This window comes from Rhamphochromis sp. 'chilingali', assembly GCF_963969265.1.
Source record: "Rhamphochromis sp. 'chilingali' genome assembly, chromosome: 8".
Classification (NCBI taxonomy): domain Eukaryota; kingdom Metazoa; phylum Chordata; class Actinopteri; order Cichliformes; family Cichlidae; genus Rhamphochromis; species Rhamphochromis sp. 'chilingali'.
In genome coordinates, this window is record NC_137935.1 from 17,755,419 (window position 1) to 17,772,184 (window position 16,766).

The 16,766-nt window shown below is 41.9% G+C and overlaps 1 protein-coding gene across 1 annotated transcript in view; it reads left to right on the forward strand.

Moving 5' to 3' along the window:
- The window catches only part of arhgap35a (Rho GTPase activating protein 35a), a 59,063-nt gene extending 46,456 nt beyond the window's left edge, over positions 1-12,607 (forward strand). Inside the window, exons 3-7 of the mRNA XM_080888155.1 lie at positions 1,467-1,599; positions 6,663-6,740; positions 8,835-8,966; positions 10,504-10,609; positions 11,514-12,607. Coding sequence (XP_080744281.1) covers positions 1,467-1,599; positions 6,663-6,740; positions 8,835-8,966; positions 10,504-10,609; positions 11,514-11,985 — 921 coding nt within the window. The 3' untranslated portion in view covers positions 11,986-12,607. The remainder of the gene's footprint in view (positions 1-1,466; positions 1,600-6,662; positions 6,741-8,834; positions 8,967-10,503; positions 10,610-11,513) is intronic.
- The last annotated feature ends 4,159 nt before the right edge of the window (positions 12,608-16,766 follow it).

A 16,766-nucleotide genomic window follows, 5' to 3' on the forward strand; every position in this document is an offset into this window, starting at 1 on the left:
CATGGACGTCCCAGGGAGTGTCAGAGAGGCAGTGGAGGAGGTAGCTGGGGAGTGATAAGTGAAGGAATTCGACTTAGGAATCTGCTCATGTGGGGTTATGATGGAACGATAACTGGGAAGCTGTAACTGACTGGCTGAGAATCTGCAGGTATTTAACATGTATCACTTAGTGCAAGTCCAGACCTTAACAGGATTCTTGAAGGAGGTGCAGACTCTTCTTGGAATACTTTGTTATACTCTTATCTTTTGACATTTAGGGATTTTTTTCACTTGAACTTTTTTTGTCAACCGAAGCACTGACAATGTTCTTTTTTGTAAAGGCTGTCATAGAGGAGCGTCTTGAGGCCAATGCAAATACTTGGATGCAAAATATATTCTTATGTATTTGTTTGCTAACTAAGCATCGCCTAATATTTTAGCAGTTAATAAGATTTAAGAAGGGAAAATCACAGTGAGTGCGCTAATGACTGAAGAGTGAAACTCATTGGCCTATGTAAAATTGAAGCTCTTAAAAGAATGTGATAAAATGAAACTACAGTTAAAGGTAAGACACATACAGACATAACTCTAGCCTACAGTTATGTGCTAATAATGGCCTTATTCATAGAAGGCTAATGAAAAATATCTTGCCATGGCGATGGCAAAAAACTCCAGGTGAGCCTTTGTTAATCTGCCCGGTCTTAATGAATCTATCACCACTTGTTCCCTCGAGTACCACTGAGAGTGAGTGTGAATATATGTGCAATCGAAAATGTTTGGCAGAGTGCAGCGAGGCCAGTATCTGGAGCAGAGGGCACGCCGTGCTTCTTCCCTCTAATGAGCACTCCTCTGCTCCTTTTCTTGTGTCTGTCAGGCCTGCACTGCACCAGCAGCCTGTGTGTCCAGCCAACCATGCATCTCTGGCTCGACACCCAGCCTTCCAGGCCAGAGCCTCAGGGGGCTGACAGACATACTAGAGATCCAGGGCTCAGAGGCCTTCAAATATCCCTGCTGAACACCATTAAGGCACAGCACAATTACTGCTGACGCCTCAGCCATACGGAGTAGCAGGCAAAAATGTTGCAAGAGTGTATCACAACTCCCATAACGGTAGTAAGAAAGTATTTAAACAATGAATAAGGGAGTTTGATTATCTGTTAACAGCAGTGCGCGTGCGGTAGCAGAGAGAGAAACAGAAACAGAATGCCATACAAAAGAACGAAGAGATAAAGTGATGAAATAAGTGATGCATATCTCTCAGGTATATGCACAGATCAGGGCTTAAGGCAGCCATATAAGTTTAACCTTTTAAGGAATGTGCGGGATAGGTGCATACACGTCTCGTCTCACAGTTGCTAACATAACAACACAGTCACATTTAAATAAGGTCATGGCCATTTCAAGACCAGTGCCACCAGGAAATGTTGATGTTCTTCTTTTGTTTGCTACCAACATTCTGATATATCTTTTTTTTTTTTTTCTCCTAGAAACCACGATCCAAACCCAGGCATTCCATCTCAAAACCTGGCTACTTTGGCATGCCACTATCCACTGTGGTCACTCCTGAGAGACCAATCCCAGTCTTCATCGAGAAGTGCATCCATTTCATTGAAACAACGGGTAAGGATCTGTACGGACGCCTAATGGCATCCAGTGCAATGCATCGCAGGTTCTTGTGTTTCAGTCGTTTAGCTAATAACTCTTATAAAATGACTTTGTTGTTGTGGCCCTGCATGTACTACAGCTGCTTCCATTAGTGTGAATCGTTTCTTTTCTGGTGGATATTTCCTTATCCGTCCTCTCTTCTTGGTCGGTTTACATTTACATTCACGCATTTTCTTTGTCTCTGTTGTTCTTTGCTCAGGTTTATTTGATGATTGTGCCTAAGCCTATAGGTGGGCTATACAGGAGAACATCTACAACCCACTTTTTTATAAGGAAAAGAAAATGAATTGAATTTGAAATCATTCACATAAATATTAAAGGGTTCATGTGGCATGTTGCAAGTGGTTCATGTAAAAGCATCAAAGAAAACATGGCCGTGGTTATAGTGACAGTATTTTCTGTTGCCTTAGAAACAGAATCATTGATTTTAAGCAGCATAATTTTTCGTTAATATGAAGTATGTTAGAATATTAGTATGAAATATTCTCATCTGCTCTGTGTTATGTGAATTTTGCAGCTGTGTTTCGCTGACAGGTCTTTAGACTGTTGCCTGGCCTCTTGTCTCCTCTCTGCAAGCGCAGACACACGCGCTCCGATAGCTTCCTCTAACCTTGCTACCCTGTTGCCATGCTCCTCAGCTGCCCCACTGCCCTAGGATTGCCAGCTTGCTTCTCACTCTGTTACCAGCTGTTACATTAAACCAGAAGCAAAGTCTTGCGGGGTCAGTGCGCGTGTGAAGACATCGCATGCCTCTCCCTCTTCTCGGCTGGATCCATAAAAAGGATTTTAGCTACTCAAGCCGTCAGTTAATAAAAAAAATGTGCACACATTAACTTCATAATGGGAGTTGCATTTGGCCAAGCTTACTGACATGCCAGTGCATTCCACTGTAATCTCTGTCCTGATTAAAGACTCAGTATTTGTGGATTACTGCGGCCTTACAAAACATCCGCCTTCCTCTGTGCAGGAGCGTAGGGGCAAAGCTCTCGATAACAAAGCGTCATGATAGGTTTCACCTCGCCCTGTTCAGATGTTCACTGGAAGTGGCTACAGCAGTTGCACCTGGTTAAAGTAGAAAAACTGGTTGCATATGCATTCAAGTACGCACAAGAGTGAATTCCAAGCTCTCCTCGGGAGGTATTTTCCACCTATTATCCTCACTCGCTGCTTTGTAGTATTTCTCCTAATGCGCCGTTTCCTTTCCCCTCGTCTCTTTTTGTGTCCTTGTTTCTCAACTTCTTTCTCCTGATCCGCTCCTCCTCCTCCCTCCATCTCTCAGAGTACCTACACTTGTCACATTTGATTTCCTTCATCTTCTTCCTAGCACACATTTCTTTTTCTTTCCCTGTCCTGTTGTCACCCTTGTCTAGTCATCATATTTTTTCCCTACTGTTCTCAAATCCTGTGTTTCCTCTTTCATTGCTTTCGGTCCTTCCCCCACACCTTTTGTTTGCATGCGGTTGGGTGTGTTTTAGTTACACCATGGTTATGAAGTTTCTTTTGTGTGTTTGGCTTGTTCGGGTTTTACCTATGAGTATAGGCATGTGTAAGCAGTATAACTACACACATCTTATTAACCAACAGTGTGTGTGTGTGTGTGTGTGTGTGTGTGTGTGTATATATATGTATGTATGTGTGTGTGTGTATATATATATATATATATATATATATATATATGTATGTATGTATGTATGTATGTATGTATGTATGTATGTATGTATGTATGTATGTATGTATGTATGTATGTATGTATGTATGTATGTATGTATGTATGTATGTATGTATGTATGTATGTATGTATGTATGTATATATATATATATATATATATATATATATATATATATATATATATATATATATATATATATATATATATATATATATATATATATATATATATATATATATATATATATATATATATATATATATGGCACAATTCTGGGACTGGAAGGGGAAATGAGCTACAGTGTGCTATTTAGTTTTGATTGCAGCTGCTGTAAAGTCAGACTTTACTTATCCTATCTGCGTCCGTAATCTCTGGGTATAATCACACTCTCAGGAAATTACTTTACAGCACTGACACTATGTTTGTCACTACAGTGCGAGCTGGTAATGAGTGACGTTGTCAAGCTGACCTTGGACCTGCCGCTTTAACCTACATCCTTCCCTTTTCCTTTTACCTCGAACAAAAACACTTAGCGCTAACTTGAAGGAAGAGTTCAGCCCGAAATCAAATAAACATGTTTTTCCACCAATTTGTCCATCAAATTCGATTTGGTGTGAGTTACCCAGGTTTGGAGATACTGGATGCAGAGATGTATGCCTTCTCTTGAATATGATGGAAATTGCCTTAGCTCATCTTGCACTGCTTAAAAAGAAAAAATATATCTGAGAAACTCTGTGAAAGTGTCTCTTTCCTGACGTCATGACCCAGTTACTTAAACTACTTTATACCAAACTATATCCACCAGCCAAATTACGCTTGCAGTTAGCTTTCAGCTCAGGTAGAGGGATGGTTGGATGGCTTATTTCACCCTTCTCGTGCCATTATATTCCAACATAAGCCAAATATCTCTACAGTCAATATCTCAAAAACTAGAACTTCAGTGAAAGAGATGATCGATATTTTGTTTTATAGTCTCGCTTCAAACCCTGTCCCTGCTTATATGCAGCTGTGTAAATATGAAAGGTAATCCTCCAGTCCTTAATATATACATAAAAAGCCCCACAAATGTTCATAATCATATTTTTTTCTGGTTGTGAATAAAACACTTTTTTTCTCTTCTTGTAGTTTCAATCCTAAAGTCTTCTGTTGCTTCTTTTATTCGTGCTTCATTGCTCACTCTCTTTGTCCTTGAGAATAATAGGAGTGGATGTGCTATTTTGTGTTATTTTCATGCATTCTGAGCTTGTAGAAAAGCAGCTATATAAAATCAATCCACAGCGACTGCTGTTATCTCTTCTCAGCTCCGGCTTTCTCAGCGTGGTAGTCGCAGTGTGCTCTGCTCATGGGTACTGAGGTGATGAATGTGTCTTAGCGTGTGCAGGCATATCTGCCGGCCGTACAAGCCTCCATAGCGACGAAAAGGGCAGCACCCAGCGACCGCTCGTCTCCATGGTGAACTATGAAATCAGCCTCTGGGCTGCTGAACCCTGAGAGAGACTGGGATCTGGGCTGATGTGGGATCAGCTGGAGTGGTGTCAGATAGTAACACTCTGCAGAATTGCAGCCTCTAACGCGGCGGGAACATTTATCGCACTCTTGGTTTGTGTGATTGCAGGGCTACAGGCATTTTTGACCATTTGATTGCTCCTGGAAGCTAACAAGTCACCACAGATTAGTGTAGTTTAGGTTTTTGTTCTGGTTTAAAATGTGTGTGCAGTGCTTAAAGGTATATGCACCAAAGCTGACAATAATTCATTTGTTGAATATAAACTGTTTTATGAATTGGAAAAGCCTTAAAAAGGTATATAAGAAAATGTCTGAGGGGGCAGAAAAAAACTTGTTTGTCATAGGGTATATTTTTATTTTTGCCGTGCCCCTGGAGTGATTTTATCAGGAGGACAAGGAATTTTTTTTTTCCACCTTCTATAGCCACTAGCTTCTTCTCATTGTCCCCTAACCTCCCTCAGTAGTGTGTTTTGGAGTTTTCCATCCTTCTGGTTAGCCCTCCTTATCTTAATCCCTTTATTTTTTCTCATTCTCTCTTTCATCAGTCTTGACTATGCATCCTCACACTCCCCCAGTGGCCATCCCATCCTCGGGTGCTTTTTCTATTTTGCACCTATCTCTCCCTCACCACACCACTACTACACTGCTCCCTCTCTCCGTATCTGTCCTCCCATCCCTGTTTTCCTAGTGTCTGGCTCGAAAAGCTTTTGTGGGTAATTGATTGGTAGGAGGGGAGGAGATCAATGTTGTATGTCTTGACTGAGAGCTCTCTCATTTCCTCCCTGCCTGTTCCTTTCAGGCCCCATTTTTTTTCTGCCACTCCCCATCTCCTTTACTCCCTCTGGATTGCTCTTTGTCTTCTTAGATTGCCACCAATGTGTCAGCGAATACAGGATTTTAAGGATGTAGATTTGGGGGGGGAAATATATTAATTAACCAAAATGAAGTGCACTTTCATTTATGCTGGCACTCCATGTGTCTTTCTGTCCCACTTTGGCTTGTTTGCAGTTTTTCCAATTTGTTCATTAGGTGTGTGTGTTCTGGACTACTAGCAAACTTTCTAATATGTAAAGAAAGTGTTTGCCGTAGTTGGTATGAAAAATCAGTGCATTTGTCAAAAATTATAGTAGGTTATATTAGAATAGATTATTGCAGTAAACAGATTATAAAATCCAACAGCCTGACATAATAAGCATTTAATTGGCTACCTCAATCATGTTGCATTAGTGCGCACCTGCTGTGAGCCATTAAAAGTCTGGAAAAACACAAATTTAAACAGTAAGCAATAGGAGCAGTAAGGCTTGTAGGAAAAGTAGCACTCATTGCTACTCTTTTGTCTTGTGTTCGTGGTTTGAGATCTCATGTTTGAGGGATTCATATTTGCTACAATTCTTTATCAGTCTGTTCAGAATGTCAAATCATGACTTGGAATTTTAGCTTGATTTCATTGCTTTTCTTATAAAGTACATATTATTGTGGTTGAGTTTAGGCTGCAAATTGACTTTAACTTGGAGAGAAAAAGCTTGTGAAAAACAAATTACAATTTCTCATGTTATTTTATAGCATTGTGGCACTAAGATGGCCTGAATTTCTCACAATGGACCAATGGGCTATTAGCAGACCTGCAGGAGTGCTTTATGGGTTTAATAAATTGTGCTAATAGTGTGTTTAGATTGAAGGGGACATAGGCAAAAAGCACAGCCTTCAGTAGCTGTACTTTTTCTCACACAATTCTATGTTATTTCAGCAGCTCCCACGTATAGTTGACACTTGTTGCAAATTAAACATATGAAAATAACTGTGAGCTAATACCATTTCTCTCTTTCTTTCTCTTTCCACCAGGCCTGAACACAGAGGGCATCTACAGGGTCTGTGGGAACAAGGCAGATATGGAGAGCATGCAGCGGCAATTTGAGCAAGGTGTGTTACTTTGTGCCTACTGTACTCACACGTACATGTGCACATATGCCTCAGATGCACACCTACAGGTGTCTGTCTGCTTCTATCTGTTACAATCTTGTATCACCTTAATTAACCTTGGAGCATTAATTCTTCTGAGGGAATTGGCCTTCACTTCCTCTTAGATTACTTCCTCCTCCATCGTCTACCTGCTTCTCTGCGCGCTTGCAGCTTCACTTGGTACAAGAGCCCTCGATGTGTGTCTCCATGCATGTGGCTGTCTGGTGTGGGCAGTTAATTGCCTGCAGATTGGTTTGGTTAATGAAGCTTGCAGCTGCCGAGATAGATGGCGCAGAAAGATGGCTCGTGTGTGTGTGTATTCATGCATCCACGGCTGGTTGAGGTTAAATCCTACTCTGGTAATCAGAGTTGAAACCCAGTGTTGAATCATTCTGAGCCTCAGGCTGATGGGACAAGACAATTACAGGTGAAGCTACAGCGCAGGTGTCTCATAGCAGTGCTGAAGATGGCACTTCGTCACTTCCACGAAGATTCAGATAACTCATCACAGGTGAAGCAGCATCAGAAGCTCTATGCTTGGAAACTCTAAAAGTGGGAGCTCAAATCAGACTTTCAAGAACTTGTTAAACTGAAGCTGTGAGACTTGTCTGTTTTGCCTCTTTTTTTCTGCACATACTACCTTTGTAAAGTAACAAGTTATCAGAAAATGGCTTTTTTAATTAAGTCTCCCACACACACGCTCTCTGGGAGAGTGGTGCTCTATTGGTTTCTTTCTTTGCTCAAATTAACTTTACAATTATCTGTCGTTGATTGTTCTATTTAACTATGTTTATTAACTAAAATGATTTGTGGTACATCAACAGAGATGCTATTTGATATAGTTTACTTTGATATTTATATCAAGTAAACTATGAAGTGAGAAGTCTGTTTGGCCAGCCTTGTCTCTAAGATGTGTGACACTGGAAGCATCTAGGAAAATTGGCATTATGAAGACCTAGCAAATTGAAGTGCATCATCATATTAAACAAAAATTATTTATATCATCTCCCATTATTTCTACAAGGCACTGCTGTTAATGGGAATAGATCTCGGAAAGTTTGAAATATTGGGTAAGGTTTACAAGATGATACTGAAACCTGCTATGATCTATGGTTTGGACAGGAGGTGGAACTGCAGGTGGCTGGGTTAAACAGGCTAAGATTTTCACTGGGAGTGACGAGGAAGGACAAGATTAGCAATGAGTACATCAGAGAATCATCTCAGCAAGAATGACCTGGTTTAGACAAGTGCAGAGGAGGGATGGTGAATATATTGGACAAAGGATGTTAAAGATGGAGCTGCCAGGCAGGAAGAAAATAGAAATACCACAGAGAAGGTTTATGAATGTAGTGATATCGTGATATGAAGAGGATTGGTGTGACAGAAGGGGATGCTAGCGATTGGGTGAGACGAAGATGGACCCCTAAAAGGAGCAGCCCCAAAAAAAAAAGAATAAGCTGCCATTCAAGATTGCATTATGTCATATGCTGCTGTATTGAATTTGTGTAGTTTTATATTCAAAGGTGAGTACAATGAGCAAAGAAAAAAATAGTAGCACAGAATGAAAAGTTAATCGGTTCCATGGATGCAAAGAAGTATTGATCAAACGTATTGACTGATTGGCCAAAAGGATAACACTGATAATCACACAACAGTGGCATCAGTTCGGTGAATGAATTTTGCACTGGCTAGGCTATATCTTCAAAGACGGCACAAAGAGCCGAAAGACAGTTCAGCTATTTTTCATAATAGAGATTACTCTCTTTCCCTGCAGCAGAGGGGGACTAAATAATGAGGAAAACAATAAATATGTATGCATCCCTACGTGGTACCATTTTGTTCACTGTCCTCAAATGTATTAAATTGCCTTCTTTTACTTGTGTGGTCCAGGGATAAAGCATTGATCTCATGATACCGGCGTGATGACTAGATGAAATTAGAAGAGTTATTTTTTCTTATACATTCTATGCATGCACAGTTGGGATGTATATATTTGGCATACATCTGTCTTGCATTTAAAATGTCGAATTTCCCTTTCATTTTTTTTCCCCTTAGACCACAGCCTCGATCTGGTGGAGAAAGACTTCACCATCAACACAGTGGCAGGTGCCATGAAGGCCTTCTTCTCTGAGCTACCTGACCCTCTGGTGCCCTACAGCATGCAGACAGAGCTGGTGGAGGCCTTCAGTAAGTCCTGGGGCTGTGGGGACGGTGAGGTTGAGGCATGTGTGGGGAATTCTGCACTAAAACCCCGAGGATGGATTGGATTTTGCCTGAAATCCTTTCCCCTTCATTGTAACTTTTCTTTAACCTAACAAGCAATACTCCTGCAATCCAAATCCACCCATGGGGAGAATTGGATTTGTCACTTGGTAAAGGGCTGGAAACGGGAGGAGGAGAAATGGATGGAGGGGAGAATATTTAAGGCTTTGAGAAGGAGGATACGGGGCTGATTGCGCAGCGTGATGAGGGATGCAGGAGCACTAGGGTCTGGATGAAGTCATGAGAAAAGATGTTAGATAAACGAGAGTGCCCCTGCCCTCTCCACAGCCTCGCTTTTTCTCTTTGTGTCCTGTAATCTGTCAGAATGGCGATTTAAAGCATAGCTTAGTCTTGCATCACGCCAGAGAGATTTAACCCTGGGCCGTGAGGCTGCTGTCACTCACCGAGCTCTGCATCCCATGTCTTTGAGTGTGTGTGTGTTTGTTTTCTAACGCCCCCAGCGTGACCTTTCAGCTGTGACAGAGACCTGATAAAGCTCCTGCAGTCTGTACCACAATAGAGGAAAAGAAGTGAGGGTGAAAGAAGAAGAAAAATTATGGTAGAGTTGGAGATGAGAAAGGCGTCATTTGTGGAAAATAGCAAATTGGGGTTAGCAGAGAGGTGGAGAAAAAGGCGACTGAGAGAAAAGCTGGTGGGTGGATTTTTGGTGGATATTGTCATGGTGACATTACTTTAAATAAGCTGTAAGGAACTCGAGTTAAGTTTTGATCGCTCGTGATGGATGTAGAGCGGGAGGAAACTGTGACTGTGTAAAGTCGTTCGGTCCCAGATCTGTTTTTGATCCGCACTGACCTCATTGTGGGAATACAAACTCAGATTGTGCGACTGTAAATCATGTTTGTGATGTGCAGGAGAACATCTGCTGTTTCTCGCTGCTGCTCTCTGCCTCACTCACGCACACACACACACACAAACTCCCGCACTCTCAATGGACTGTGTTAGCCGGTGACGTCAGTTTGTCTGACTCACTCCTCACTGCCATCAGGCTTAACACACCCTGAGTGTGTGTCAGTGTGCGAGTGTGTGTGTGTGTGTTGCTGTAAGCTGCAGGACACTGTAATGGGTGTATGCATGGTGTATTTCTGCTGCAGTGTGTGCGGTCCTTGTCCAATGGGGGGTTTTTTTTGTTTTTTTTTATATATTATTTTTATGAATCTAGTCTGGAGTCCGTTCAAATATTTTTGATTTTGTCAGGGAGAAAATTTTATATTAGGATTAAATCAATGTGTCCTGCACAGACCTCTGCTTTTAGAGCTGAAATTGCCTCCCCATGCTCTTCAAGCTCTCTGCTATTCAGTTGTGCTCTCCCCATCCCTTCCTAATCTTTCTTTACTCTCCACTCGCTCTCCCCTGACATCTTCTCCTCAGATTCTTCTAATCTTGTCTTTCAGCCACTTTTCTCCCTCCTGCTAACCTCCCGTCTCTCTTTGCCACCATTCAGAGATCAACGACAGGGAGCAGCGCTTCCAGACGATGAAGGATGTTCTGCGCCGCTTCCCTAAGGAGAATTATGAGGTCTTCAAATATGTCATCAGCCACTTGAACAAGTGAGTGAACGGTGGGGGTCAGATGACTTCTGGCGACTGTGCTGACTACACCACTGGTCAGACAGTCAAGTGACCCAAGGGTGATATCAGTGTGATGAGCTTACTGATGAACAGAGGTTTTACTCAGTCTGAGAAATGATCGTCATTAATGCCGTGGTCACGTTATCTCTATTTTGAAATGGAGGGTAGTGGATGTTACATTTTAATTTATGTAATAAATGAATAATTCTGTTATCAGCATGTGTCAGGAAAACTGAAACCTGAATTCAAAAGTGTATATAAAATAGTGGCCATCGACCTGAGGGCCTAACCCCCTCTAAAGGTGACAGGATGATTAAATAAAAAAGAAGGGGCATATCAGTTATTAAAAAAATAAGGTTATTTTACAGTTTGGGCTTTCTTTATCTTATCAAGAGACAGTTTCACCTCTACATGGTTGTAAATTGAGAGACTCTTGAACTTCACATCATAAGAAAAAAACGTAATTATATTCTGTGAGATTCTAAACTCAAAATTTGTGAAACACGCTCATGCTCTGAAGGACCTTATCAGATCCTGGGCCAATTCAAGATTTAAGACATAAAATAAAACACTGAGTTTGATTAGGTGCATGTGCATAACCAATGTCACCATGTTCCTGTTGACAGTGGTGTGATGTTGTCGATGCAACCTAGCGAAGTGAAGCAATGTCATTCCTTTACATAAACAAATAATAATGTGTGCAATCTGTTCACTGGAACTGTGTTGGTTTACTTTTATGTATGATTTATGTTTGTTTTCAAAATAATGAGTTTTTTTCTAGAAACTTTGAGTTTTATCAAAAATGTTTCCTACAGATATTTGGGGGGGGGGTAGCCTGCCGACAATGATCATATAATTTCACTTCTTTCTTTCTGTTTTCCAGGGTGAGCCAGAACAACAAGATGAACTTGATGACCAGTGAGAACTTGTCCATCTGTTTCTGGCCCACGCTCATGAGACCAGACTTCACCACCATGGATGCTCTGACTGCTACCCGCACCTACCAGACAATCATCGAGAGCTTCATCCAACAGTGTGCATACTTCTTCTACAATCAGCCACTGGCTGACGGCCTCCCTGGCTCCCCCACAGCTACGCTCTCCGGAGGAGGAACCTCTGCCTACTCCTGCATGGCTGGAGGCTACTCATCCTCAACAGCTCCGTCCCCAACTCCCTACGTCCTCCCTGCCACTCCACCTGTTATTCCTCACTATGGTCCTCCTATCCACCATCATTCCCATCAGCATCAGTCCCCATCCCATTCCCCGCCTCCTACTCCCCAGTCGCCGCTCCCGGCCCTGCTGCCGCCCTCCCTGCACCCGCATCACCCCCCGACAGAGCAACACACACTGTGAATCAGGGATCAAGGGAAAGCGGAGGGGGAAAAAGCAGAAGGATAACAAGATTCAGTTTAAAGGTTTCAGAATGAGAGATTTTGAAGTTTTGGGAACGATGTGAAGGAGATGAATTGAAGTAGGAAGTTGGGAGAGAGCGAGTGAGATGCAGTATGTACAGGGAGAAGAAGGGGGGCATTTATTTCAGCCTTCAGTGCTTTCAGAAAAACGGACACACAGAAGCCAGGAAGGAGAAACACTGAGGAGCCTTTGAACTGACAGTATGATCTTTCTCCCTCCCTGCCACTTTATCCCTTTCTGTCTCTCAGTCTCACTTCATCTAGATCTGCCCTCCTTGCCTTATAGCAAATCTACAGACAAACAGGCGAATGAAGAGTCAGATGTATCAGTAATTGTTAAAGGGACTCAGGGAGGGACTAAGAAGTAAATTACAAGGGTGAATGTGTAGTCCTTTATGTTGGGATTGCTTCAGCGTACACACAACCATGCACTTAATGCAAACACCCAGTGGCCAGTGTGCCTCCAACAGCCATTCTCCTCAGTCCCTTAGCTTCTGATTGTGCTGGGAAATTTGGTGGCCTGCACACGTTTGTTTTTTCATTTTTTTTTTTTTTTCTGCAAATCAATCCACCTGCTGTATGTAATTGGAGGCTGCATCTGAGACAAAGTGGATAAGAGAGCCTGAACACACACATTTGTTTCTTTCACCACTGTACAGAGGACTTGAGCAAGAGACACGAGTTGCTGCTCACCCAACAGGATGTTCTCCTCGATCACAAATTCCTATCTGTCAACCCTTTACTCTGCCGCACACACACACACACACAGACAAAATCAGTTTTAGTTGAGGCAGTACGCCAAGCACATTAAAAAAAAAAAAAAAAAACTCACCCGACTGGATCTACTGGGCAGCAAATTAGAGCAAAGGATTGTGGGCACTGTGCTGTCTATGCATTTTTGGGAAGGCTCCTCCCACTCTCTGTCACTTTGAACTTCATCCTCATGCTCTGTTCTCGTAAACACAAACAGCTTAAAATGTGATTATTTTATTTTATTTGGTGAAAGCCTTCAGTCAACGTTCCCATTACCACTGTCCCCATTTGTTTTTATTATGTTGTTCATTTATGAAAAATCCCAGCCGAACTGGCAACTAGTGTAATGTGTGGCTGGCTGGCTGGCTGCTTCCCTGAGCACACCTGTATCCCTGACGTTTTGTTGAAATTCCCTGCATTAGACAGAGAGTGGAAATAATTCCAGGTTTGGATCCCCGCCTGTCATGTTTCTTCTTTCACGCTGTGGTGGATTCACGAGTGAGCTGGTGCTGCAGTTTTCATACCAAGGACCTTGTTCATAAAGCACTTTTCTGAGCACTTTTAAGGCACATTTTAAATTGGAGCTGCCATAACATGACAGCCACTGTTCACTTTATTGTCAGTCCACCCTACTGTCTCTTTCTGAGAGCACACCACTGACATCTAGAGGAAGAAATGGGTATTGCCGTTGCTTCCACTGCTGCATGGGCGTAGCATCCTTCTCCTACTGTGGTTTGTGTTGCTTCAGATTCTCTCTTAGGTGCAATTGTCAAGAATAATCTGTCAAGTAGGTTAAACTTAAGTGTAAAATTATAAATTAAGCAACTGTGGCAGTTTTAAATCTGGTAAAAATCAGTTGAGATTACATAGATCCTAACAGTGGAACCGCAAAGCATGTGGCCACATTGCAGTTGGTTAAGCATGCAGTGAATGAAATTGCCTTTGTGTCTTTAGTTGTTAGTCCCCTGTGGGCACCGACTCAACATTCAGCCCTTTGTAAAGGAGTTCATTCCACTACCCAGAAGTTATTTTAGAGAAAGAATATGAAGCCTTAGAGACTGAGGCACAATGTAGCATTACATGCAAGAAATAAGAGCTGGAAGTAAGGCTCAAGCCTTGAGAGGTGGGAGGCTTTTTATCCTTGGAAATTATTGGTAACCGCTGCTCTAGGCCCCAGCGTGTTGTCCTCTCATGAGACGGTGTTTAGAGACATGTCTCTAAAACAAAGATTAAAACCTGCTCTTGGTGGACGCAAAATGTAATTTGCAAGAGTGCAACCACTACGCCAAACTCCCTCCATCGTGACTGTTACGCCGCCGCTTCCCCTCGTCATTCGCTGTCCAAGAGACAGTTGGGTCCGGGAGAGACAGCAGACAGAACAGACAGTCCATTCATCCGTCTGCATGACTCGAATTAATTCCTCTGCTCACAGCCTGCTGTTACCGTAGAAACCAGCAAGATGGGGCTCGAGGAGAATTGCTGAGCCCCGATCGAAGCAGGTTTTGCAGTGCGTGTGCATTCATGCACGTGCTTTGAGTTTGAGTAAGAATGTGAAGTTATGTGTGTTAATGTTAAGCAGATGCTCACTGAGGTCACCTGCTCTGTTTGACACTAAATTGCATCTTTGCGCGTCTCTCTCTCTCTGCCCAAAGATATAAGAAAAAAAACATTCAGCCAGTCACTGAACTCTTAAAGGAGCTTTTATCAGTCCACACTACCTATTTACTGCGTGTGTGTGAGTGTATGTACAGTTTGTGTGTAAGAGTGTGTGTTTGAGCAGGTCGGAGCTAACATGCTAGCAAGCGTTGCTTGGCAAATGGCCAGACACCAGTGTGATCCCACCAAACGTGAAGGAGAGGAATGCAGCTCCTCTCGCGGTCATTACCCAACTGTGTAACCCTGTTAGCTCGTCCAGATTACACACACTGATCCTCAGTGAAAGTGTGAGAGAGAATGGGGAGGGGGGAGCGAGAGGGAGGGAAGACAGACAGCAAACTGGTGAATGGGATCTTTATTTGGGAGACGGAGGGAAGGAGGAGGGGTGACCACTGGTACTTGTGTGTGAACGCCGGCCAGTGGCGTTCCCTGTGTATATCAATGTGTTAATACTGAACTGACTGTGAGGCAGCCAAAGACTGGAGGGGAAAAAAGGGTTGAGTGAGAGATGGGAAGCAAAAGTGACAGTTTAGGAGAACATTGGATAATTAAAAAAAATTGAAAATGTGACTTTGAGCGATAATTTGTGGCTGCATTGCTTTCCTTTTTCTTGTTTTTTTTTTTTTTTCTTTTTTGCAACAATGGTGACAGATGTCTGTTAAGTTAAATTCAGAAACAAGCAAAGCTATATTCAAATGGTTGTTTATTGGTATGTTAGGGGTCTAACACTTTTCCCTTTAGTCAGTGGTGATAGAGAAAGTTTCTTTTTATGGTTTATTTTATTAATTAAAAAAAAGAAGCATTTTTAACAATTTCTTGATGAACGATTGAGAGACCAGCCCAGTATAGTGCATGATTTCTTCCGGACCAAGGAAGTGGGCTCCACCACTCTCACTATTTAAGAGATAATAAAAAAAATATTAAGAAATGATGGGGGGTGGGGTGGAAATGATACAAAAATAAATAAATGAAGTACTGTAAACTGAAATGATAACATCAAACAAAAACAAAAAAACTCATTATTTACTGAGTATGGTAATTTGTCTCAATGGGAATGGTGTATACAGCAAGGCCTTATGTGATCTGTATCATAGTTAATAAATCAAATCTTGTAAAACTCTCGTCTCCTGTGTCTCTTTATCGGTTTAGTTACGTCATGTGTTAGGAAACCCCAAGCTACCATAACAGCCCAGATATTTCAACTGGTGAATCCTCTCTTAATAAAGCTTTGTCGTAAGAAATGAAAAAAATAAAAACGGTGTCATAGAAATTAATTCTATTAACTACAGACTGTGGTAAATATTTACAATCATTAATAGCTCTCAGTGACCAAGAAGGTGTGTGATTGGTCAAATGTTATGGGTGTACTTGTGTCCAGATGGTGTTTGGGTTATTTCTGTCAACATTTTAAAGCCTTAAAGTGTTAAAACTGACTATTAAGTTTATTCACATAACACCATAGGGATAAATCATAAGAAGAAATTCCAATCTAAAAATAATGTCATTCAGTTTGAAACAGAGGTAATGTTCACGTTTCATCTATTTTTGTAGGCTGTTGGATAATTATGGTGGTGCTCAACAAAAATGCTGCTTTATTTAAATGGGGTATTTGAACAAAGCTGTAGTTAAAGGAGGAAGGAAGGAAGCTGACGACTAAACCAGTGGATATTAAGTGAGCTGGTAGTTTACCTGTCTATGTCTGCAAGTGTTGTGATCTGATGCCAAAGAGAGCTATGATCACCACAGAAAAGTGGTCTCGTGAACTGAAGCTAAATATGAATCTAGTGCACCTTTATAAAGACAGACAGTGCTGTTATAAACATATAAAAACACCAGCAAAGACCTTTCACATTTCAACAAGAAATGTCAGGATGGAGAAAAGTACAGTCTTTTATAGAAGACAGCTTTTTGGTATATTATGATGCAGTTTAGCAGAAGTATACTTATACCATGGGCTAAAAAAAAAAAGAGTTTAGTTTCACACAAATCTCTGTACCACAGTCTGATGCTCTGCTCTTTCTGCACACTGCTGAGGGACACTTAAGTCACAGGGGGACGGGGACAAGGTCACAGCAGCCCACAGGACCTTCCTGGATCCTGTGAGAGCGGCCCAAGAGAGGCTCGGTCTGTGCCATTTCAGGGTGATGTAAGAACTCTGGTCCCTGTGTGGCCGATGTGAAGGCCTCACTGCCATTTCATGGTGCCCTCATCTGACCTTTTCATTGAGTCAAACCAAAGGAAATCCATGTCCATGACCTTTGTGGTGCATCGCTCCATTCTGGCACAGTAAGAAAAAAAAAGAGCAGCTGATTA